This window comes from Mytilus edulis, chromosome 8 (assembly GCF_963676685.1).
Source record: "Mytilus edulis chromosome 8, xbMytEdul2.2, whole genome shotgun sequence".
Classification (NCBI taxonomy): domain Eukaryota; kingdom Metazoa; phylum Mollusca; class Bivalvia; order Mytilida; family Mytilidae; genus Mytilus; species Mytilus edulis.
In genome coordinates, this window is record NC_092351.1 from 13,908,855 (window position 1) to 13,936,666 (window position 27,812).

Consider the following 27,812-nt stretch of genomic DNA (forward strand, 5'->3'; position numbering starts at 1 on the left):
AAAACAATATTACCTACTCTGAATGATTGATAAAAATATAGAACTAGATAAAATGATATCGTGACAACAGATAATCCCATCTTGCAGGAAAGCCCTCAATGGCACATGCCAAAACCAAAATTCAAATTGAATGTGATCTACATTTTATTTTCCATAGCTATTGGTTAATATCTAAAAATATTAACTCGAGAGTACCCAAATTGCATCTATTAACCTTTGTTTATTTATGCTTTAGACAAAAGTTTTCATTATGTGTTCATTTTGTAAATTTATCATTATTTACTATATGGTTTCACCAATTTAATTTTGAATCCATGTAAAATCATAGAAAAATTGGTCTGAAGTGACCTCCAAACCATCAATGATTCTGTAATGAGAAGTATCCCAAATTACACCCATGCTTAAATTCGCATCGTCAAATGTCGAATAACAGATCTTTTGTTTAATTTCTTCAAAAATTTTGAACAATTGGATATCTAGTCCATGCTTACTCTTCATTGTTTAAGAAATGGATACTTGTAACATATTGTCTTTGCAAATTAAAAAAAATGTCATTTTGATGACGTCGTATGGCAACGTTTCAGTACATTTTGTTTTTTCAGTAAACTCTTCATCTGTTGATAAATACTGTGAAAGTTTTGTGTATATCTAAATATTTTTACCTATGTTGAAAGATGTGCATAGTATCAAATCATAAAAAAAACACATTGTTTAGTCTCTAGGATATTTTGTGAGATTTCCGCTGCTATTTTTGCTAAATAGGTGCAATTTGGGTACTCGGTGCAATTTGGGTACCGTGACGTTAAGCAAAATGGTTTCCTCCTTGTTGAGTTAAATTTTTTATTTATAGTTGGATGCTTTTCTTTTGATAGTGTCCTCTTATGGAAAATAAAACCTTGACAAGACATAGTTTAATAGTATTATATCATGAAATTATCACTCAACACTTTTTCACAGCAAAAGACACATGTAAATATGACTTTATGTGAAAAGGTTCCGGGTGGACACTATTTGACAGGTCACTTTTATGGCTCATATCTCTATTTGCCTGATAAAAAAAATGACGACTGGCTATATCTGCATCTGACCCATGGAATGAAACAGTTGCAGAATCTACACTCTGCATGGAGCCTGAACTCTTTCTACTGGCTTTAAATCTCTGTAAACTTTTTGATGAACCTGACAACATTGAGGCTGCTTGTGCACCTGTTACAAAAATTCAAAAATGTCTTGAAAATATAAGATCTTTTCATACCTTCCTTTATGGCATAGGTTTGATCATTGTTGTAGTTGTTTCCTTGGAAAGCAAACCCTATCTCCATATATTTATAATACTGGTTATATTTGAGCTATTTCAATTTTGCTTTTTATAGTCAGTAGTTCAAGAAAATGTCAGACAAGAATAGTATTTTTTGATATTCTTTATTTTTACTATATTAATGATTTGTGTAAGTTCTTGTATAATAATTGCTATTTATTAAAAGTAAAAACTCTTATTCACAACAAATTAATTCTCTGTGAAATCTTCACTTATACCCACCTAGTTTTACTCTATCTGGAATAGTGGTTTATCTTTCTTTAGCAAATTCTATAAAATCTAGGACTTCTTTTTTTATACAATTTACTCAAACTCTCTGTATAAACCTACAAAAAGTTGATATAAAGTTCAAGTAACAAACAATCAAGTATTGTTATGTTCATTATACAGTTGTAAGAAATCATGAGTTCAATTAAGCTAAATAAATTGTTATAAATGTCACTGTATTAACATGATTAATGCAAGTTCTACAAGTAATATATCTGGATTATCTATTGGTGTTTTGTTTTACAATACTTCTACTTTAATAATAAATCTTTCATGTCTTGCTCTATGCTTTTTTTTAGGCATTACATTTATATTTTATTTTTACACAGAGCATTAACAATATCTAAAATGTTAAGGAATATAAAGCCATAACCCATGTTAAAATTGCCATAAAAATGGAAAATACCCATTTTGATCTCCAGCGTAGTTTAACAGGCATTGCGAGTGGTTTAACCATGTAGATCAATGTTAACAAAACTTCACTAGGTGTTTATTTCCTACATAAATTATAGGACATTGTGACCAATTTTCTTGTATAAACATGTTTTCTGATAAACATCCATGATTCTTTGCATATATAATTAATCAGATATACACTCTGATACATGATAAAAAGTGGGACTTTAAGGCCAAGTTCACTTTAAACTCTAGAACTGACTTCATAGTTCGAAGAGTATCACGTGAACACACTAAGAGTTGCTATTCAGAACAACTCTAAGCAATTATAGGGTAAGGCCCTGACCATGTAAAAAACATGAACAAATCTCATTGGTTTGACGTCATTCAAGTGTTTCTCGAGTTCAACCCTGCTTTGGTGAGGGTTGGAACCAGGGTACGAAGGGTTTACTTGAGTGGTTCAAGTAAACTCCAATTGTTGAAACCAGATTAAGTAAAGTTAACTCGAGAGGTTCAAGTGAACTCGGCCTTTCAGACAGAGAATGTCTTTGAATCATCAGCTTTCAGCCAATCCATTAAATCAGCATAACGGGTAAGATCTCTATGGCGGGTATGATGTGGCGTGAGTTTATACTCAGCAGCCTGTCTGGATAATGTCTCTCCATTTTCATTACCTTGTCAACATAGGATTGTAAATAAGATTATATAAGGAGTAAGATCTCTATGGCGAGTATGATGTGGTGTTAGTTTATACTCAGCAGCCTGTCGGGATAATGTCTCTCCCATTTCATTACCCTGTCAACATAGGATTGTAATTAGATTATAAAATTCTTGGTAACCCTTTACCCACGAAATCCAAGAAAATTGGTATCCCATGAATCATAGCTTTTATTTTACTTTTATAACCATTTTTGGAAATTTAACAACCTAGTGTATTGTTCTTACCTATATGGGTATTTATTACTTTAATCACATGATTAATTAGTTTAATTGATGTATATTTGCATATTAGTTATTTTATGTTTCTTCTTTTTTTAAACACAATAATAGAATATAATTTAAAATCAGCAATTTCTGTCAGAGTAACAGAAGTAATACACACATATTATGTCATTTTAAATATTCTCATGTGAAACATGTCTAATACAGAAATATATTCTGGGAATATTATTGGCTCATTATACTTATTACCATTTCAGCAAACTATGGGTAAAATATTAAACTTATTTTTTAAATAAATTTGAAAAAAAATATCATAAATATCTTGTTATTAACATTTGAGCTATATACCAGGCCCCGGCGCCGTAAAAACTTTTTTTTTTTTACTTAAAAAATATTCTCAGAATGAATTATTTTACTCAACTAAGAATGGGAACTTTTTTATCCGCCATAAAAAAAATATTCTCAACGTTGAGAATATTCTCAGCTTAGAATTTTTTTTCTTTGCTGAGAATTTTTTTCTCAGTGATGTTAGCGTTAAAATAGATGTTTGAAAACTAAAAAGTATACCAAACTTCGCTAAAACTCAGTTTTATCTATTTACCAATAATGTAAAACATAAAAAGAATCTATGATAGATAAAATGGCAAGTAGCATTTTGTAAGCATCGGTAAATGGAAAGTTTGTAAGCCTCTGTTAATGGACAAAAAGTCACAGAATACTGTATTTATCTTCACAAATAATGTGTGGGGAATTCACCAATTGTTTGAAATTAAAAGAGAAAGAACTTGAAATATTTTGAGTTATTTACCCGTATCTTTTTATAAATATATATTACTTGTTATATCTTTTTATTTCTTTATATATTTTTTTATACAGAATCTTCGTTGACGTTTACGTGAAGCGTGCTTTCTTTCACGTCCGCACTTCTATCGCGTATGACATGCCAACTAAACATTTATTACGGATCAATAACATTCATTATGTATTAAGACGACATAAGAAAACACCATGTGACAATTTTAAGTCAGTTATTAATTAAAGAGAAACAGAGCTACTAACAAACAAACAAAAGAAACATAAAAGAACCCGGATGTTTTTCGGCAGCAACCGTTTGATTTTCTGAGGGGGGCAGGAACATATATATTGATATACTGTTCCCAGGGGAGGGAGAGGGGGAGGGGGAAGGGGAGATTTGAATTTGGTTTCAGTTTATGGAGACAAAATAATTTGTTTTTGACCCTAAGAAAAAAAAGGTGTTTGTTCATCCACAGCTGCCACTATATGTAATGATAAAAGTGACAGAAAAAAAAATTCGAAATTTTGTTTTACTCCGTTTTTGACATTCAAGATATGTAAATTTGATACAGAATTTAATACAATTTAACAATTATGCAAGTAGTAAAACAGCTCTGATTTAAATATCATATTGCACCGTCAGGAAGAGAAAATGTAAGTACGACATCGTGTGAGAAGGCATGGCATATTATATTGTCCATTTCATTTATTAACAATAACTTGAAAAAATATTCTTTTCGAAAATAAACTGTTTTATAGAACAACAAAAAAACTATTAGTCACAATGATATATGAGGGTCTTGATAACGGGAAAAGGGGAGTGGGGAGGGTGTTTTATTTTTCCGTATTCTATAATTCTATTGGCCCTTTTTCTTTTTTCAGTAAGAAATGTTTTCTGTAAAATTCTTGTGTTCTGATCGTGCATATAGAAATTTTGTTCGGTAGCATGATTTTGACATGATAGATGTTTTGTCTGTATCAAAGACATATATAAATCCCCCAGTTAACCCCTCCCCCAAATCTGTCACTTTACTGCACAAATGATGCATTAATCAATTTTAACTACTATATGTTTAAAACCAAGCAAGTGGGGGGTTTATTTAACTTTCTTTGTCATAATTTGGATATCTGAGATAATAATCAGTAGATATGGTGCCATTAGGTATATTTGATTATTCTAATGCAATTTGGATGTAACAATTTTTTTCATTGGCTAAAAGTTGCCTTCAAATCCACAGTTGACCAGACGTAACTAAGGAGAGACCCGCCATTTTGAATTGATGAATCAACAAATGTTCGATTACTACTATATAATCGAAAATAAAACAACACTTGCCTCGAATTTGGCGTTTTAATGTAATTTTATCCGAATTTGAAGCGTATAATTAACGTAATAACCGCCAGTTTGTAAGTTTTCATTTGTATGACGTCACGTTTAGCCATGACGTCTTTGTGCCAAAATCATTCATGAAGTTTCGCGGATTTTTTTTTATTTGACAAATTTAGACATTTTTCAAGTTTTATCGTATTTTTCTTTTTGTAATGCATTAGAATCGGAATAACAGTACTGTAGTTGAAGAGTTGCCACCGTCAATTTTGATTTGACGGTCGCAAATCTCCGTTTTACTGTCTCCGCTACGCGTCGCCAGTAAAACTACATTTGCGACCGTCAAATCTACAATTGACGGTGGCAACTCTTCAACTACAGTACTGTTATTCCTTAATTATACATGTATTTGGTAAATGAACATCAAGTTTACTACCCAATTATTCAGTCTTTTTTCTTAATCTGTTTTTTACAAATTTCTTTCTTTCTCTTTCTTTTTTTCTGGGGGAAAAGGGGGGGTGTATTTTTTATTCTGTAAATCACCATATATATCTTGGGTAATATCAAATAAATATCTGATATTCAAGCGGGATATATAGTGCACAATACTACTAGTGTATGAGTATCTACAAAGAGAAACTGTTTAATTGGTCGCTTTTTTGTGGTCTCTGTTAAAATTCGGTATGATTAATGTGCTACAACCAACTAACACATGACTAACAAAGATGGGGTTATCAACTTAAATTTTCGATTCCCATATGCTATCACAGAATTATAAGACATATTTTGAATTCTAAAGGTTAAATTATGTTGTATGCTACTCAGTAATGTTTTCAATGTTCAAAGAAAAGGTTACGGCCATATATGGAATATTTTTACTACATTGCATATTTATGTAATACTTATGCTCATTTGACAAAAATCATACTTATTCATTAATTTCTATGAATAGCAGATGCTGCTCAAAGGATCTTATTGGTTCTAAAAGATATTAGATGCTCTCATGATTATATTAGATAACTTTTGTAGTCGTTAGATTGATTTTTTTATTTTTTTTAAACACACTTTCATTTCTGTTTATAACGTAATTTGTGTTTACAGAAAATGAAGTCAAATTTGATGTTGAGTATTTATCCTAAAGAAAATTTATGAAAAAGAAGACATAAACCAAACAAAAAATGTTGGACGGAGTAGAGTTTTAACTTTAAGATGTGACACTGTATGCTTTTTCGGATACGGTTTCATTTAAAGTAGAAATTTTAAGATTTAAAATGTTAAAATTTCGACTTTGAAAAAAAAATTCACGACCAACTTTATGTTTACTATATCCCTAATTATACGCTTTGGAATTCGTAAAAACCCTATTGACATTTAATTCTATATCAAAATATCCTCCAAAGCAACATTTAAGATTTATTTTTTTATACTTAAGTATGGTTTTGGCTATACTCAAATATTTAAGAATATTCTTAACTTTGAGTAAAAAATATTTGAATTTTTTTTTATGGCGGTGTGTTTTGCTGAGAATAAAAAAATTGAGAAAATTCTCAGGCTGAGTAAAACAACTGGTTGGTTGGCAGGGTGACGCCACACATTTTTTAAACTAGATACCCCAATGATGATTGTGGCTAAGTTTGGTTTAATTTGGTCCAGTAGTTTCAGAGGATATTATTTTTGTAAAAGTGTACAGACGACGGACGACGGACGCCAAGTGATGAGAAAAGCTCACTTGACCTTTCAGGTCAGGTGAGCTAAAAAGCTGAATATTGTAAGCTAGATTTACAAAAATATCAAGTGCCTGCAACAAAAAACAGGAAAACAATGGTTGTTACCTTTTCTGAATAGTTGATTAGAATACAAAACTGAATTAAATTATCAGATGAACCCACCTTGCAGAAATTTTTTTTACCGTATATGTCCATGCCAAAATTTAAATAACACGAGATCTGTATTTAATGTTCAATGCCTATGTGTTATAACCTGAAACATATTAAGCAAAATATACTTCTATTTTCACCAAATCGAAATCTGACTTTTGATTAATCATATAAATGGTTTGCTTTTATTTAAGTTTACACCACATTTATTACACAAACAATACTATTGCACTTTATTAACAAGCAAACACTGACATACATTCATTGTATATATATAAACTAGTATCGCATGCATATTAACCATATATAAAATTGGTTCTCAATTCCATTTGAATTAATTCAACATGTGCAATTCAAAGATAACAGTGTTACAATTATCTTGCACTTATCAACTATGGTGGGAAAATACCAACAAGAGTTACTTGCTTTAATAGTTTCACATGTACTTTATATGACAAATCCTAAATGGACTCTCAGTGTTTACAATTGGTCATCAGGTATGATCATTGGTATATATCACTCGCATAAATGTTAAAAAAATTTGATGAAGGTAAAAACAGTAATAAACGAAACTATTTCAAACACGTTCATTCAAATGTCTTTACTCTCCAGCTCTCAGTCTTAAATCTGTTGCCTGTGTATTTTTCTGTAACTGACCCCTCAGTGTGCCTGAGCCTGTGACACATAGTTAGCAAAATAGTACTTCTATTTTCACCAAATCGAATCTGACTTTTGAGTAATCATATAAATGGGTTGCTTTCATTTAAGTTTACACTACATTTTTTAAAATTTATATATACTGAAATTTTTAGATATATGTTGCTAGAATTGTTTTCTTTGTCAACGAAACTTGAACAAGACAAATAAGTTATAATCTTATTTAAAACAAAATCAACATTTCAAACAAACACTCCACTTATATGATAAAAGCAGTTACAAACTCGACTCGAAGTAAGCATGTCTGGCACTTCACACACAATAATATAGTGGGAAGATGTCAAAGAGATATTCAAACTAATAAGTCGAAAACATATTGATATCAAAACACGAAAAACAAACAAACAGAAAACAAAAATAACCAGTCTCGAAAAACAACATATAAGACATAACTGTTCATGATTAACATGAACCCTATAAAAAAAAATAGGGTGATCTCGGGTACTCTGGATGGACTGTCATGACATTTTTGTTGTTGTAGGAAACAACAAAACAGCAGAAACACTGATGAGCACAAAATAAACGACAATGCAACACACACAGAAACTAACTATAAGATAACAACTGCCATTTTCAGACACAGACACATTGTATGGATCAACCGATTTGTGATAGGATCCATAAAATTTACGGAGTGTCACTTTTAATCTTTCCTCCACATAACTTTGTTGGAGCAGTTTCTGCGTAGGAAGCTCAATCCTGCATATGTCAACTCTATTAAGAATAATACCCGTTCTCCTTACCTCGTTGTTTTTTTTTTATTATCGGAGATTACTTTTTTTTTGTTTCTGTATTTCTTATTTAAAACATCTCGTCTAACAACTTGATGATTGTTTAATATTTCACCATGTCGTGTGATGAATTCCTTTAATTGCCTAAATTCATGTCATTTGAACTCTGTTACATTTGTATATAATTGTTTAATTGGCAATCTTACATCTCTTAATTTACCATTTATATTATATTTTTAATGTTGGTATCAAAACATGAAAATAATTAAAGGGCCATATCCACTGAATAATGAACTTGAATATAAAAGTTGACCAACTTCAATAGAGCATGGCATTTAGGTCATAATGATCTACCTGACCTATATTTAGTAATTGACATGAAAGTCACTGCGAGCAGGTGTAGTTTGATTTTACTTGTATATTCAAGATGTATAGTCTAATAGCACATCATTTCAAACCTGAATCCAGATGAAAAGCATGTTTTACAATAAAAAGCCATTTTAGATCATCTTACATTAACATGATTAAGTTATATTCTTTTTCTAGGAACTGGTATCCTTAATTAACTTTTTATATATATATATATATATCGACTTATAGGTTAGTGATAAAAGAGGCAATCTGTCAAAATGTAATCAGCAACCTGAAAATACCATTATAAATTTTGAAAATGATCTCAAAGAAGTTTAGGGTATTTTGTGAGGGTGGTATACACTACCAGATACGGTCTTAAAACATGCTGTATAACTTTGTTATTTCTGTATCTTGTATCTGAATAGAATATAATACTTGCTGTAGCAAAAAGCAAAATAACAAAAATATCGAAACTCAGAAGAAATTTAAACAAAATGTCCCTAATCAAATGGAAAAATCAAAAACTCAAACACATCAAACGAATGGAAATATAAATAATAATCTTTTTATACAAGTGCATTTTATTGAGCTTTTTTCTTCAAACCGAATGTTTTAATGATCATATACTTGTTTATGTAATTAATGGAATGTAGAAGCAAGTTCAGGCTGAAATGGGGAGTGTATCACATCTAAATTTTTCATATGATTTAAAATCTATTATTTTAGACAATTTCAAAACCACATTCACATTTTTTTTAAAAAGGCAAGTGAACCGAACTGGGAGCAACAAATTAAAGTAAGAAAATGAAAGACAATTCAAAGCTTAAATGATCAATCAATAACGCAAGTGAACAAAATAACATCCTTAAACAATTATTGCAAAGTATTTTATGTCCGACTAGCTAGATTTATCATGAAACTTTACAAAGCCCAAAAAAGTCTGGATGTGCCTAGTAAACTATGATGTATTTTATATTTTTCATCTTAATAACCCATTATCAAACACTTGTTAATGTACGCAAATATTTGAGAACTGCTTGTAGACATCAGAATAGGTGACCTTTTAAGTAGCCCTAACTTTTTGAGGTAAGCTTAAAACAATTATTAGCATATGCTTTTAAAAGGATTTTTTTCAAAATTGATATAATCAAAATGTTTGTGCAGGTCATCTATTTGTCTAAGACCAATTTTTCCCTGAAAAAAACATATTGAGTTGTGAAACCCTTATTCGTAGCTCTTTGTTAGCTAGCTTTCTCGTTGTCAGCATATTCTTTTCATCTATGCTACTAAAGGCTTATCTAGATGCACTAAATTTTGCACAAAATTTGATCTCCAATAAATTCTTCTTAAAGCATTGTATTTGACGCATAATAACCATTAATTAACACTATTAAGTGCATTGTGATATAAGACTACCAATGACACATAAAAAGCAGTTCATTTAGATATCTTTATTACAACACAATAATATTGCACTTTATTAACAAGCAAGCACTGACATACATTCATTGTATATATATAAACTAGTATCACATGCATAACATACTAAATTGATTTTCAATTCCATTTGAATTAATTCAATATGTGCAAATTAAAGATAGCAGTGTTACAATTATCTTGCACTTATCAACTATGTTGGCAAAATACCAACAAGAGGTATTTGCTTAGTTTCACATGTGTTTAATATGACAAATCCTAAATGGACTCTCAGTGTTTACAATTTGTCATAAGGTATAATCATTGGTATATATCACTCGCATAAATGTAAAAAAAAATTATCTGATGAAGGTAGAAACAGTAATAAACGAAACTATTTCAAACACTTGTTCATATAAATGTCTTTACTCTCCAGCTCTCAGTCTTAAATCTCTTGCATGTGTATTTTTCTGTAACTGACCTCTCAGTGTGCCTGAGCTATTTCTGAGAAGAATTGAAGAACATCAGTGACACTAAATGATAATGATATACCAGAATCTGGATAACATTTATTTATAAGGTCCTCATAATGTTTGATTTGTTTGATAAACTCCTCCTGCATTGAAAACCACACTACCTACAAAACAAAGATTTACATGTGTGAATTATTATGTGATTACAAACATTTCGATGTTCTGAGTTATATTTTTTAAGTATTGTAATATTTGACAATTTTCATCAAACTTTATTCATCATTCATCATTAGGAATAAACCATAAATATATCTAAAACTTATTCATTGGTTTTGTAATGTGTCTGTTTTGTCTTTGTTTTCAAGTTAAGGTGGTATGGGAGTCTAAAATAAAAATGATAGAGTTTGTTCATACTTTGCGAAAATGTAGTATCTATTGATATATGTTGAAAAATGTTATGAAAATGATAGGTCACCGAGCATTTTCTCAAGCTACAGGGTGTGACAAAATGACAAATTTTGTATGGATTATACAGAAAAAAACACAATTTTGTGATTAGAAACTAAACAAAATGATAGAATTGTTAAATACTTAAGGAGAAGATAGCTTTCAGACAATGCTTTGAGAATATCAAAAGAAAAGATAGGGTCACCGTACATTTTTTCCGGCTAAAATACAAAATAGGAAAATTCTATGTAGAATCCTTTAGAAAATGCACTGTTTTAGAGTTACCTCCCCTTAAAATGCCAATTTAATTTTTTTTTTAAAACAACCAAAAATAATCATCATTTGCAAAAATATCAATATTTATAAGTTATATTCTTATAAATAAGTTCTTTTAAATACAAATTCACATTAAATATCTGCCTTCCTGCATCAAATTTTGCTAACTTGATAAAAAATCTGGACCTTTGGTTCTCTGTTTTTTACAATCCAAGATAGAGGAAGACACCCATACCACCTTAAGTTTTATAACTTAACCTTCAGAAGCACCCGAGATCAACCCCAGTTTAAAGTAGGGTTTGTGTTGCTTAGTCTTTATTTTTTTTGTTGTGTTCTGTTGTTTGTCTGTTTGTCTTTTTTTCTTTTGGCCATGTTTGTGTTTGTGTCAGTTTATTTTCAATCTGTGAGTCTGATTGTCCCTCTGGAATCTTTTAGCCCCTCTTTTATGACTTTTGAACATCGTTATATATCTGTTGCCTTTATTTATCCCTGGGTTTTGGTCTGTAACACTGATTTGCTTTTTTCTATCTATTTATGACTTTTGATATACTACTGTTGCCTTTATTTATCCCTTCGTTTTGTACTGTAACAATGATTTGTTTTTTTCTAAATTGATCGATGAATTTTGGACACCGGTATACTACTGTTGCCTTTATCAAATATTTATCTTTTACCTGTAACAAATTTTCTTCTTCACATAAATGTTTTTCTACTTTTTTGTAAACATGGTCCAAGCCTTTCTTCACCTAGAAAAAAATTTGGCATCTTTAAAGTCATGTTTTAATTCAAATAACTCTCTTAGAAATTAAAAGCAATATCGTGTACTGAACCTCATCTAGCATATTAATCTATTGCAATAAAAAATCATAATATCTAATAAAATTTGTAGATTTAGCTAACAAAGTCCTTATATTTGTATAAAGCAACACTAGTTTATAGTGATAAATTGTTTTAACGTTGAATAAGCTACAATTAAAAATTGCTTGCTGGTCCCTCTCTGTGATTACCATTAGATCACTCTGGTTCATTTCCCAATCAATCTATCATCAAAGGAAGATTAATGATTCAATTTTCATTCATAGTCTTTTTCAAAAATGATGAACCGTTATTATATTGGTATGTAATCAGTTTAAACGTTTCAAATTTAAGAAATCATATTCGTACATCAATGTTTTTGATACATCAATAACAAAAACTGAAATATAGTGAATTGATACATTTTGTAATTATTCAAAATTATATCAGAAACCTAAACTTAATTATAAAAAAATGAACCTGTTAAGGGAAGACAATACTCGCATAACTTTTTCGAATTGGCACAAAATACAACGGAATGTCACTCTTGCATACAAATGGCACATCAATATAATTAATTAGCTGTGCAATCATGCTCCACCTTCAATGATGTTTCTAAATTATGAATATAACCAAAAGTTGTTAATCTATAGATAGTGAAGACTAATGAAAGCTAACCCACTGTAAAAATATTTCTTTGCAATTTTTTAAAACTTCCTCAGAAAGACTTTCATAGCTCAAAATTAACGTTTTTACACAATATGTGAATAAAGTAGTTAAAGATTATTCGCTTCTCAAAGTGTAAGATGCAATAGAAATCTTATACTTGCACCATCTTACCGAAATACGGATTTAATTAAGTCCTGAACATTTTGACATTTCTTCGTTAATTTTCATCAAAACCGGTTTTATACAAATCACAAGTACGTGTTAAGATCCGACTAAATACCTATTTCCCGATATGGTCAGGTAAATTTGCTACCTCATCTAGATATTAATGTCATAGATATATCTCTTAACAAATCTCAAACTGAGAATTGACTTGAATAGTCCTGATTTCCACAGACACTTTTGAATGAATAAAGTTTGTTTAAACAAGTCGTGTATCCTGTAGTAATGTACTTCTACCAAGACACAACTATATATATCCCACCAATGTATCTACATACCTCATGAACTTTCTGCCAAAGATATTGATCATTCACAACATAACACGCTTAAGACCACATTGTTATAGGCTAATATATAATATATTGGCAGATTACTGCCTCATTTATGTATACTTTACAATAAGTTAGTTTTTAGGTTTGAATTGTTTTACATTGTCATTTTGGGGTCTTTTATAGCTGACTATGCGGTATGGGATTTGGGATTTGATCATTGTTGAAGGCCGTACGGTGACCTATAATTGTTAATTTTTGTGTCATTTTGGTCTCTTGTAGAAAGTTGTCTCATTGGCAATCATACCATTTCTCCTTTTTTTATATTTACAATAACATTATTCATTAAACCTAATTAAACTTCTAGAGCTGGGACAATTGCCTTGTAGTATAGATTAGGTTTAGGAATATTGTTACTTAAACTACAGTAATGTATTATATATCTTTAAGACTTTGAAGAATATTTACTATTTTCTGTTAGAGCTAACTTAGTCTCCTTACCTCTTTTCCAGAATATTCCTTGATAACTTTTCTCAGTTCTTGTTTACTGAATGCTAACTGGTATCCGACTTCTTCAGGTTTGACACCTGATGCAATTTTACTTTCTACTCCTTCAAAAAATACCTGCAAAATATTGATATGTGTAAATGTTCCAGACCAAATGAGTATTTGGACCATACGCGTACGAGTATACGCGTATGGTCCAGTACTAGCTGACCATACATGTGATTGGATCATATGGGTTATATTTAAAAAAAAATATCAAAATCTTTATTTTTAGTTTTACAAATTGTTATTATTACAATTAGATGGATAAACTGAATAAACGAACAATTGAAATTAAACATTTTGTTAAATTGTATATCTGAATCCTATTTTGGTAGACTCGCCCAAGGTGCATGACACTTGCTACAACAAGTAACGTAATATTTTTTACATGTAAAAATGTAGATGTTTGCAGTTCGTGCATGTTCCTTTGCATTTGCATTTTTTTGGTAGTAAAGTTGCTAAACGTTCTAAAACAACTGTTATGTTTACTTCAGATATCTTCAATTTCAGTGATCATAATTCAATTAATGTATAACTGATCGACATGCTAAATACAAGAGATTAACAGAGTTGATAAGCGTGATTTTTTTTAAATAGTTAAAATATAAAGTTTTTATTTCAATTACAATTGAACTTTTTTATATTAATTTGAGAGTTAAGTTATGTTCAACTGTAATATGCATTTGTATCTTATAAACTTGACCAACTTCTTAATATTAGTCAGGCCGTACGTGTACGGTCCGACCGTATGGGTATTTTGAAAAAGTATGCATATGGTCCAGACCGTACACGTACGGTCCAAATACTCATACGGTCTGGAACATAAACATTATTTTTAATCTTATTTCTCAAAATGTTTAGAACCTAGATTTTTGTTTTTCAAAATATTAGTTGACAGACAGTATCAATTAATCCTATTTTTAAAATATCTATCATTTAGAATTTGGTTCGGCATCAAAAGATGAAGGTATGCAAGACTTTGAAAAAAAGATATTCTCATCTGCCCTTGACCTCAGTGAACATCAGTTTTCCAAAAGTCAATAAAACCACATATCTACCTCATTTAAAAAAAACAATAGTTGTATAGTATTGTCCATCCTATTGTTTGAAGTAAAAAACAGTGTCCTTAATATATTGGCAAGATATAATGAACATTCTGATGAGTGTTGCTCATAATCTATGTCATCCATTTCATAATTAGGTAAATATTTGCCTAATCACCAGATATGTGACCCAATATCCAATACCCAATTCAAATATTTATATTTTTGGGGTTGTTTCAATGATGTTTATCTTAAATCTTCTTTATTCATTACAGTAATACCTGAATTTTCTCCAGTGGTCTACCCAGTAAATTTGTAGTGTAAACTGATAAGTTGTCTTGATAGATCTGCTTAGCTTCCTTTCTATCTCCATCTAGACACGGAATCTTTAACTGTGACAATACGGCTTAAAAACAGAAAAACAGATAATTAATTAAAGAGAGGGACGAAAGATACCAAAGGGACAGTCAAACTCATAAATCTAAAACAAACTGACAACGCCATGGCTAAAAATGAAAAAGACAAACAGAAAAACAATAGTACACATGACACAACATAGAAAACTAAAGAATAAACAACACGAACCCCAATGTACAACAGTAATATCCTAAGCCAATGGCTGTAGCTTTCATGTATTATTCCTTTAAGTGCAAGGATTCATAAAAGTAGGTTGACTATTTCTATACAAAATTTAAAAAAAAACAAATAAATTTTATATTAAATCATGACTTACTGCATTTTAGATTTGATAGAAAGCAAAATAAAAGACACTATCCATCTTTTGGATGGGAATACTACACTCACTTGCAAGTATACACTGACAATATCAAAATCATTGAACTTTTATGTTTTTATAAAGAATTCAGGCTGCAATGGTAAATTAAAATTTCAAACTGAAAAAAATATGCCATGTAAAGTAATTTGTTTCTAATGATAAATAATATAGGATGCCAATAAACGTTTTGAAGGTTTAGATTTCACATTATACAAGTACCTTACTAGGAAAGCCACCATTTAAAATTTTTGGGATATGTATTTTCTCGCAAATAAACAAGAAATTAACATTTGCAGCCTCCACATTTTCTTTTTGTCAACATGCAAACCATTCTGAAGCATACAAAAGGTATAACAATGTCTAGTGTTTATGTTTGACATTGTTTGACATTGTGAGAATACATATGACGTCTCATTGTTTAGATGCTGAAGACGATGCAATAGTTTCCCTGACTTTTTCATTTATGTCATTGTCAGCCAAAATATTTATTTAAATGAAATATATTTTAATATGTGCATTAGAATGAAGATAGCCAAATTGTATTTAAGCTTATCCTTCATAAAACCTGATTTTACAAAGGCCAAACTTAAAATACAATACAGTTTCTCCTAATTCTACTCAAGATACACTTTTCCATAAATGAAAATTAGCACACCTTTATCATCAATATAAAACAGTAACATATATATTCCCTTTCAATTGAGTTTGAAATTTAAATACTGACACTAATTATATCATACACCCATAACACCATTAACATCAAAATATCATAAATAAGGATAATTCTTTTTCTCCCTGAAATATGAAGGGTATCATAAACAAGACAAAAAATGCAGGAAGTGTAAACACAAATTTTTGTTGTTTGTCAACTACCTTTTATGATATCATTGCTGTAAGTGAGAAAGATATGAGTAATGAATTTTTTCCCTAAAAAGTTCATCTTTTTTATCACTTTGTACAAAACCATTCAGACATTTTTGCATATAAGGTAATTTAAAAATGGCTAATGCAGCTCTACTGCATAATCTATTATTTTTTTAAAGTCTTAAATATCAATTTAGTGATGTATTAAAAGCAGAAAGGCTTTTGTTATTGTGCAGTAAATATACTTACAAAACATGTGATGGAAATTTTCTGAAACAGAAAAAAAGAGATTATGTCTTACTCAGCTTATAACACTAGTGGTACCCCTATTTTGACAAATTTGTTTACCTGTTAATTCTGTTTGTATTGTTCACATAAAGTTATCAATATAATGGAATTTTGAGCGACTGGCATACAAGTGAGAAGTGTAGCTTGCTATAAAACCATGTTTAATGCACCATTTTCTCCATAAGAAAATGCCTGTAACAAGTCAGGAATATGACAGTTGTTATTCATTTGTTTGATGTGTTTGGGCTTTTGATTTTGCCATTTGATTAGGGATTTTCTGTTTTGAATTTTCCTCAGAGTTTTGTATTTTTGTGATTCTCCTTTTGACCAGTTTTTATATATCTTTATATGTAACTTTACTTGAAATATAGTATAAAGAGTTTAAGCAGCATTCGCTCTAAAGTTCAGACATAATATAATTTACATGCATTCATTAAATGTTGTACATCCTGCATTTATCATGCTTTACTCCTTTAATGAACTTGACCCAGTAGTTTCAGAGAAAATATTTTGTAAAAATTTACCATAATTAATTAAATTTACCATAAACGGTTAAAAATTGACTATAAAGGGCTATTACTCACTCCTTAAGGGGTCAACTGACAATTTTACCCATGTTGACTTATCTGTAAATTTTACTTTGCTGTACATTATTGCATTTACAGTCTATCTCTATGATTAATAATAATGAAAATAATAACCAAAAACTGCAAAATTTTCTTAAAGTTACCAATTCAGGGGTCGCAACACAACAACAAGTTGTCTGATTACTCTGAAAATTTTAGGGCAGGATAGATCTTTGGGACAGGTGAGCTAAAAACTAAGAACAACAACTGAACTATTAATGGTAGAAATACATTATATACTTACCTAACATAACCACTTCTCTTGGAGTTTTCCCATGTTCTGTTGAAACCCTATCAATTTGTTGATAAACAACTTTAACTAGAGCAGAGTAAGACTTGTCTAGATGTGTGTGCCTATCTGATCCTTTAAATATACTTTCTGCCTGATTAGCAAATTCCTGTATAAAACAAATACTGTTAAAATAACTCATAGTCTCCAATCACTTCAATAACCTTTCCAGTTTGCTGTGTGCACATGAATCATATAACTGTCTTTCCTTTTAACTCAAATTGTATTCAATTTAAATCACACTAATGATCAATATTACTTTTACAGGAACTCTCATCTCTTAACACAAAACTGCACACACTGAAATGTCTCACCTGCATTTCATTGCTTATATGTTGAAAGTCTCAAAGATAAAGGTTAAAAAGCATCACAGAAACTCAGGTCAAATAAATAAACAGACATATATCCCTTCAAATAGTTTTTTACACAAAAAACAGTAGACCTATTGCATAAAATAATTGAAAAACAGAAAAAAATGTAAAAGAGACATTGACTAATTAACCATGAAAATCAGGTCAAGGTCAGATGATACCTACACGACAGACCAAAACAACTTACAATCATTCCATACATGAATTACAGGTAACCTATTGATTATAGTAATTGGAAAACAGACCAAATCACAAAAACTTAAGATTGACCAATAAACTATGAAATTGAGGTCAAGGTCAGATGAAACCTGTCAGACCAACATATAGCTATTTCAGTCATTCCATACACAACATACAGTTAACCAACTGCTTATAGTATTTGAGAAACGGACCTAATTACATAACTTTAACTGTGACCACTGATCCATGAAATGAGGCCAAGGTATGGTGAATCCAATGTGTGAGGTGTTTAGACATTTCTAGGAACCCTTTCACCAAATATAATTATCCTTTTACTAATAACAATGGAGAAATTCACATGACATAAAAACTCAGAAATGATTTTAAGCACTTACTGAATCATGAAAATTAGGTTAGGGATATTGGACATATTACAGACGAAAAACTTCATAACATAAGATATGAAGCATCCAACCTTCTATAAAATATTAAGCTTCAAACAAATAGTTTCCCCTGCCACCACCACTAGATACCTATGTCTTTCATACTGGGACTTTTATTGCAGGCAAGACAAAAATGATATATGTGAGAATCCTATATCAGAAATCAAAATAAAAATCACTACAAAAGAATGTGTGAGAAATTTACTGATACACAGTCTGCTGATGTATTCATAATCATTTTAATAGCATATATGTATGTTTGCCACACAATATAATTCTTGTTTCTATTTATTAATCAGAATTGTAAATAGGAAGTATGTATTTTGAAAAGAAGCTTACCCCAAAGTTATGTACAAATCCAATGATACCACATCTGCTTTTCTTCTGAACTTTATAATCTTCTATTGCAGCTATTTGGTTTTGCTATTAAATTTTAAAAAATAACATCATAACCATACCTCTTAATCTCTTACAAGAGAGTGTTTTAAAATTGTCAGATACATTGTCAACCTGAAGTTCACAGTTTAAATTCATAAAGATAAGTCTGTTCAATATTCATTTAAACAAATACATCAACTTTGAACATACAAGCCCTTGTCAAGCTAATGTTTAGTTTTCTGTGGAATCTTTTATTGACTACTGTTTGGGTTTTTCACAGGTATCTGATTACTGCAAATACCATTTTTATCTCAACTGTTAAAATACTATTCTTTTTTGTAAATATATAAATATAAAGATATGGTACGAGTGCCCAATCCAAGTCACAATGTATTAAAAGTAAACAATTAAAGAATAATAAAGGATTTCAAAGGAAACACTTTCAATTTTCTAAATTTTCATGATTACTGTAAATTCAAAATTGTGCAAATTTTCTTTTTTTCATTTTTATAAAAATTGCAATGAAAGAAACCCCGGCGAGAAGAAATTCATGACTTCATGAACTATCATGAATGGTTCGTGAATGTTCATGAATGGTACATGAAAATTCATAAATAATTCATAAATGAAGGTTCATGAATTTAATTCATGAACTGTTCATTAAAAGTTTTTATGAATGTTCATGAAGTTTTGATGAATCACTAGCTGCTCATAAAAATTCATGAAATGTTCATTAAAAGTATTTATGAATGTTCATGAAGTTTTGATGAATGACTAGCTGCTCATAAAAATTCATGAATTGTTCATTAAAAATAATTATGAATGTTCATGAAGTTTTGATGAATCACTAGGTGTAACATTTATAACTTACATCACACGTATAAATGAGTATCATAGGTACCGTTTCGACCGATCAGAGTAGAACATTTTACCTAATTATTCGTGAAATATCATAAATGTATGGTGTTTTTATTTTTTTATTCCTGCAAAATAAAAAAATAAAATAAGATGAAATAGAAGTTGTAGCTGTATTTTAAGATAGATATTATATACAAAACTAAAATTTTAAAAGGAAAACGTATATTTTAATGAAAGTGAAATACATTTTCAAAACATTCTCAAACACCCATATTAAGGGGAAGTAACTCTTGTGATTTTAAATTTCTACAAACCGGCAAATCCCGCAAATCGGCTGTTTCCGTAGTCCAACGGTCGACCGATTTTGAGAAGTTCACTGAAATACCATAACAGGGACGAATCAACTTCGGGCCGATATTATATGGGACGAGATTGACACCTTGACTCAAACGCACTTGCAAATATGACGTCATATGATTACGCTGGATAACAAAAATGGAGAATCCAAACGCAGATGTTTTCAGATAAGTATTTGATTTAACATATAATGATTATGAAATACAATTTGTTGAGGCAATATAAAACATTTAGGATTTTAATCTGAGCAAAACATCAGAAAGTTTAGGCAGACAATAAATTAATGAAGAATGATAAATTGATATATTGTTGTCACATTCATAACAGACATATCGTAATCTGACATGTAAATGGTACATGGGTATATATGATAATCTGATATGTAGAAATTAAATTGTGTGAATAATAGTCATCGTAAATTAACTTGGTGAAACGTTAATAATAATTTAAGTCGCCAGTTTCATCTTCAAGGGTTAAAGAGGGGGGGGGGGGTACTAAATTTGAGTTTAACTTAAACTTCCAATGCAATTTAAGATGCATAATGCTGTTTCTATTGAATGTATTGCTTCATACAATCATTACCTCTTGAACAATTGATTCTTTGTGGATATTTTTGTACTTTTAGGGGATTCAATATGAGCTGCCAGCAATGATATGAAAAAGATTTTATGCAGACTCCAGTTTAATACCTTTATTCAGCCATTATTGTTGGAAATACAGAGACAGCAAGTTTTGAATTACAGAAAGGAAGAGAAGTTTATATATCACACATAATTTTTATATTAGTTAATCAGTTTGTGGATTTACCAGTGATAATTCCAGTGGAATCTACTGGAACAATTCATGAACAAGAAAGGTTCATGAACATTTAAGTGTTCATGAACTTCAATGTTCATGAACAATTTATGAACAAAGTTCATGAACAATTCATGAACAAGAAAGGGTTCATGATCATTGTTGTTCATGAACATTTAAATGCTCATGAACCTTTCTTGTTCATGAATTGTTCATGAACATTAAAGTTCATGAACATTACTGTCGATTTTCAGTTCATGAATTGCTCATCAAATGTTCATGAAGATATGATGAACTGTTCATGAAATATGTTCATGAACAGTTCATGAAATGTTCATGCATATTCATGAATTATTCATTATCATCTCACAGGGGCAGGCTTCACAAAAAAAAACAAATTTTAACTTTTGAAAGCATTATTGGATTGCAGTATTTTCTAAAATCACAATAGTTAATCATGTATTTGTGTCATTTATTGTAATGACAATTCTTAATGCCAACACAGATGAGTCTCTTGCCTCTCGTACAGACGCCCTCTTCAGCAATGATAAACATTTCTAATCAATACACATTTGTTTCCATTTTTCTAATTTTGGGATAAATAGACGCTATGTTCCCTATTTACATCAAATAATTTAATATCCATATCAATCCTTATTACAGTACTTACAACAAATTTATCAAAGTTTCTCTTAATTTTCACCAAACAGCTTGCAAATGTAACACTTAGAAAGGATCCAGCATCTTGTGCATTGTTTACATGTTGACTCATTCTTACTAGCATGTACATGGAGTAACTGTAAAAACAAATATTACAAATATGTGTATATCAATCAACAAAATCCTAAAAAAAAATTCTTTCATATTCTGAGAAATTTGCTTTTTGTTACTATTTCTACTTAAGCTAAAAATTCCATTTTAGTCATACTTAAGATCACAATATTTTAATGACAGACTGAAATACTGCATAATTACCAGTAAAAGACTTATATTCACGACTAATAATACTAACACTCCTTTCAAATGTATCAATTTTCCGTATTTTTTCCCAGTCATAGTTTAAAATTCTATTAAGATTAGTTATAAATCAAGATCTGTGTTCGACAATATTTAGAAAATTTAACAAGTATTTTTGGTTTTTAAGCATATATAATGTTTCAATTATATAATTTGTCAACATTATTCTCTTTAGAAAAATACAACATTCACTTTATAAACAGAAGATTTATACATTTTCTTGCAACAAATCCTGTCCTACATGACAGAGCAGTCCTTGATTTTAACCTTTTTATTCAGAATAAGAAAACTCAGATTGACCAGAGTTATCATCATGGCCAGTCTTGCAATGGTATGTAACATAAACATGAACTTACAATCCATCCAATTTATCAGCATAGAAAATAAAACCCTCTAGTTCTTCCTCAAGGTTGGTAAATAATTCACCCATCATTTTTCTTACTTCTTCATTTATCTGTCTCCTGTAAAAACATGTCATCTTTTTTTTTAAATTTAAAAATATCTAAGATTCCATAAGAAAAATCAGGTAACCATTTTTTTCTGCAATTGGCAAAGAGATAAAATATTCCTCATGTTCCTGTAAAATGCATAGCATTGTAAAAATGTAAATGGAAAAAGATTAACTGACACAAATTAGTAAAACTATTGAACCTAGCTATCATCATAAAAATGCTTCTTACAGTAAGCAAACTGAACCTATATGAATAATTTTTAATTATTCAAACCTTTTAAGCAGCAACTGTTAATTACTTATCTACCAGTTCACCTGATGGGAATTATGAACTAAATAAGAAAATTTTGAAATAGTGAACATTGTCATATGTGAGTCATACAAAAATGAAAAAATAGAAGAATATACTTTAATTACTGCATGATTTTGAATATACATTGTGTAAGATAGGTTTCCAATACAACAAAATGTATGTAGAATGTGTCCATGAGACACAGATGATGCCCCCCCCCCCCTTTTGCATATAACTTTATAAAAAGCCTTTACTTTGAGAGCAGTAAAAGTGAACCCACTGAAATTCAATCATGATCTGTATTATGTGATAATAGGCATAATGTAGTAATTTCATAATATTTGGTTGATGCAAACTTACGGAAACCAATTTTAACACTTATGTAGGGAAAAATGTAACACTAATCTGCCCCTCTGGTAATGTGGGGGAATAAAAAAAGCTTGCAAATTACACAGTCCTGCTACTTAAAAATAGTTTCCTGAGTTGTAATATTAAATGTCTTCTGAGATTAATTAGCTTTGTACCAAAACATACATACTTGGTATACAAATTTTTAACTGTTTTCAATTACACAATCATACATATGTATACGTTTACAGTAAAGCATGCATAACACAACACACTTAGTCTAATAAAAAGTACATGTACAACAGAAAATTATATGAGCACTTGTTTGTGTATAAGAAAAAGAGAAAATTATGTTATTTTCAAAAAAGATGTGACTTAGTATAAAATTTGAAAGACTATGATGAAAGCATACCATATCAAATAGATTTTTCACCTCCTTTCTCTTTTTTGCATTCAATTTAATTGCATTTTAATGTAATTTGAAGACTCATTTTAAACTTTATATTTCCTGTAAAAATAGTGGAAGCTTTTACTGTATGTTTAAGTCTATCATTTCCAGTAAGAGCTTTAACTATGTAATTTGTTATTAAAAGTAAAATCACGAAAAAACTGAACTCAGAGGAAAATCTAATCCGAAAGTCCATAATCACATGGCAAAATCAAATGACAAAACACTTCAAAAACGAATAGACAAGAACTGTCATATTCCTGACTTGGTACAGGCATTTTCAAATGTCGAAAATGGTGGATTAAACCTGGTTTTATAGCACTATAAACCTTTCCCCTTGATGACAAATTCTGTTATATTTACAATTGTGCGTGAGCTAAACAGGCATAATAAATAAAATAGTCAAAATATGGGTACATCAGTCATCATCTTGTAACAATTTTAAAAGGAACAATTTAACAGAACACAAAAACATCTATCTACAAACACATTCATTGATTCGCGTGTCTGACGTCAGAAAATTTTATATGTCACATATATTTGTCGTTCAATGTATATACAATTATTTTTTTAATTTCACAGGTGCAATATTGGCATACAGGGTTAAAAAATCAAAAGTATGTAAGAAGTAATTTCAGAAACAGACTGTTATTTAAAATAGTCCAAAAGTTATATAGAATTTATAAGAATCCAGAAATAGTTCATTCCACTACGTGATTGAATAATTTTGACGTTTGTGGTTCAAGGTATTTAACAGAGATCTACAATATATACATGATACTCGCAAACTAAATTTACTCATAATAAATTAGATATATCATAAAATAAGTGCTGGCAGGAAAATATAAATATTAACATTCCAAAGTATCATACTCATACTAGCATAACAACAGCTATTGGCAGCATTCACAGGAGGATTTGAAGGATACAGAGTGACATATTTTCATAAGTTTATAAAAGAAAAAGAAAAATCTTTAAATTGAAATCATGATAAAGTGTATAAAAACAATTCTCACTTAGCTCAGCCATGTTATGCTGAAATACTCATCAATATTTTTAAGTAGGTGCTTCAATTCTGAATTTATTATTATCATTTTTTTATATAGTTCAACACTATTTTTAAAAATCATATAAAATACTCTGAGAGTTGATCTTAGAAGAGGTTCTTTTGGATTTTTATGGGAGTTTAAAATTGTTTCTTCAGTGATTTATTTGTTAAGTATACACAATGTAATAAACAGGACCCAAGACCTCAGATAAATGTTTATTTCGACCATAAAAACTAAATGGTGCTATCCTCTAGATCTACAAAATGATCTTTTGTATAAAAAAATCTTATGATATTTTATCATGCTAATTATTTATTTGCAGTGAACCGTTGAGAAAAATAGAACCCTTGACTTCTGTTTAGTGAGTAATGGTAAAACAACTAAACTAGCCTTAATATCTTCATAGAAAAATACTTTCTTTATAATTTTTCATTTAATTCCTGGGAACAATTTGCTTTACAATTTAGTGCTGCTATTAGTCAATTTAGTCCGAGTCATCAATGCGTTAAAGAAAGTTTTTTTTATATTTCTTTCCTTTATTTTATATTGAAGAAATAATAAATCTGTTTTGGGGACAATGACAGGGATATTAGGATTTATGTGGTCTTAGAATGCATACAACAAATAAAATAAAGGGTATGCTGATTTCCAGCTCTCTAGATGACATATTTGTGCTGGTGAATCACGTTAAAAAAAATTGGTAAGGGAAACTAATCTGGTCTACACTGGGATTAAAGAGTTTTCTTTGTGGAGGTGGGAAAGCTTGCATGGAAGCCACATGACAACAATCAAACTGGTATGCTGTTCATTGTCCATGTCTGACTTACATTAGAACAGTTCTACGTTTCTGATATAAACCTTCACCTAAATTTTCCATAAAATACTCCCTAAAATATAAATGTCATCAAACATACTCATATGAGGTATTGAAAAACAAATGTTCACAAGATCAATGAAAAACTTATTACATCACCTGAATAAACTCTTTTATATATTTGCTTTAATAAATAACTGAACCATTTTATATTGATGTACACTGTAAACCCTATAGTTATTTTGTATGCCATACAAGGATATACAGCCTTTATCCTTGCCTTCTCTCCCAATATCCTGCCCAACAGTACAAGATGTTCTAAACCCTCAGATATTGAGATGATTTGAGATTTACTTTTGACTTTTCCAATGTTTTAATGCTGCTCTATCAAATTGAGATCTGCAATTGGTGTAACATGTTACATCTGTAATTCCCTTTAAGAATTTGGATCCTTTTTTAAATTCACTTTTAGAATTTGGATCCTTTTTTATTGATAAATCATCTAGCAATGACTTGTTTTCAGTTAAACGTATACAATAGAGAATAGATATATAGCATAGCTAAAACAGTTCTACAGCCAATAGATTACTTCAGAAGATCATATAGTGACTTCAAGATGTTGTTTGTAATTTTCTGCATTGTTAGGTTGACTATACACAATATCATTTGTCATTCATATTATTGCTGATGACCTATTATCTATTTAGGAGATAACTGTATTGTATTTTAAGCTCCGACAGCATCAATTGGAGATTTGATGGTCGCAAATTAAGTTTACTGACAACGCGTTGGCGGAGACAGTAAACAGGTATTTGCAACCATCAAATCCCCAATTGATTCCGTCGGATCTTAATATTGTTATTTCCATTCTAATGAAACTGACAGAAAATAACGTTAAAACATGTATTTAAAGTCTGTCATATGCCGTCTGCGCTTGCAAAAATGTCCCATAGCATCAATTGTCAATTGATGTCATGTAAATAAGTGACGTTATCCAATCAAAATGATCGTTACAAATGTTGTTCCATTAGAATCTGTATTATAGTAGTTTATATGTATAAAACCCAGTATGTGTTGTTTGTGAAACTCATTGCTCTTTTCTGTGGTAACTGGGGTTCATATCTGAACAGTTTACCCTATCATTGTATCTAAGATTATTTTTGTGGCTGACCAACACAACAGGGATAGTTGTGACCTTTTCTTAAAAGTTCTCAAAGCAGTTTATGAAGCTTATATACAAGTAACAAAGATCTATTATTCCTCATTTCTAATATCCCTGATTAGTTATATCAAGAGTATAAGAAAAATATTAGAAGCTCATACAAAGCTATATAAACTATTGCTTGTTTTGTAAATAGCTAGAGTTAGTTTTATAGACAGAGTAAACTTTTTAATTGCAAATTTCAAAAGAGTCTTTTAAAGAGAAAATATTAAGTTTACAATACAATTTAAACCATACATGTGTTCTAAAATCTTACAAGTTGTTTATTTCTAGTTCTATCTCGTCTAGAGATTTTGCAAAATATTGTTGAATACAAAAATCTGGTAATACTCTGTTACATGTCAGGAAAAGGCACTTTATAGCTTGCTGTTAGGTGTGAGCCAAGGCTTTGAGTTGAAGACTGTTCCTTGACCTATATATGGTTTCTTTTATAAATTTGGACTTGGATGGAAAGCTATCTCAATGGCACTCATACCACATTTTCCTATATCTAAAAGCATTAATTTGTTAATTTTACAAAATCAATGCTGATTTGAATACTTGCATATATTATCAATTTCTCTTGAATTATTCTACCCGAATTAACTACTTGTAAGAAATGAGTTATGTGTTAGTATAGCATTGCTACTGTAAAAGTCAGATGACAGTCAAAGTAAGATATCAGAGCTTATTACAACATACTCATCTATGTGCTTGTATACTTACTTAGCTACATGCTCAACTCTGGGTAAATAAACAACAATTATTTACATGTGGCTTAACAAATTGAAATGAAATATAGATTTCTTTCCAAAGTGTATAACATATAAGAGTGCTTGCCAATAGGTATTTATTTTGGATGATGATGTCCTCAACTTAAGATATTAGTCTTTAAAGTTCTCTTTATCATGTTTATAGTCTTTACCTGTCTTAAATAATACATTTAAAGAATAACAGGAATCATGAACAATATGGACAGTAACCAACAGACCACACCAACACCCAAATAATACAAAAGTATTGTGAAACTTTTATGGTTTGTAGGTTTTGTTTTTTTTTCATTTGAAAAATTTAAGTTTGGATTT

General features: G+C 30.0%; 1 protein-coding gene across 12 annotated transcripts in view; it reads right to left on the bottom strand.

Moving 5' to 3' along the window:
* The window catches only part of LOC139484867 (exocyst complex component 1-like), a 103,673-nt gene that overhangs the window by 33,445 nt on the left and 42,416 nt on the right, over positions 1 to 27,812 (bottom strand). For 3 of the 12 annotated variants that reach the window (XM_071268879.1, XM_071268876.1, XM_071268880.1), the window contains exons 16-26: positions 27,454 to 27,471; positions 25,540 to 25,599; positions 22,481 to 22,585; positions 21,778 to 21,904; positions 19,059 to 19,142; positions 17,681 to 17,834; positions 16,772 to 16,792; positions 15,165 to 15,289; positions 13,793 to 13,915; positions 12,011 to 12,082; positions 10,161 to 10,777 (exon numbers count right to left, since the gene is read on the bottom strand). In XM_071268879.1, the coding sequence (XP_071124980.1) occupies positions 10,625 to 10,777; positions 12,011 to 12,082; positions 13,793 to 13,915; positions 15,165 to 15,289; positions 16,772 to 16,792; positions 17,681 to 17,834; positions 19,059 to 19,142; positions 21,778 to 21,904; positions 22,481 to 22,585; positions 25,540 to 25,599; positions 27,454 to 27,471 (1,042 nt within the window). In that variant the 3' untranslated portion in view covers positions 10,161 to 10,624. Of the gene's footprint in view, positions 1 to 10,160; positions 10,778 to 12,010; positions 12,083 to 13,792; positions 13,916 to 15,164; positions 15,290 to 16,771; positions 16,793 to 17,680; positions 17,835 to 19,058; positions 19,143 to 21,777; positions 21,905 to 22,480; positions 22,586 to 25,539; positions 25,600 to 27,453; positions 27,472 to 27,812 lie in introns of those variants that run through there. The other 9 variants (XM_071268882.1, XM_071268878.1, XM_071268883.1 and 6 more) reach the window with 6 other exon arrangements.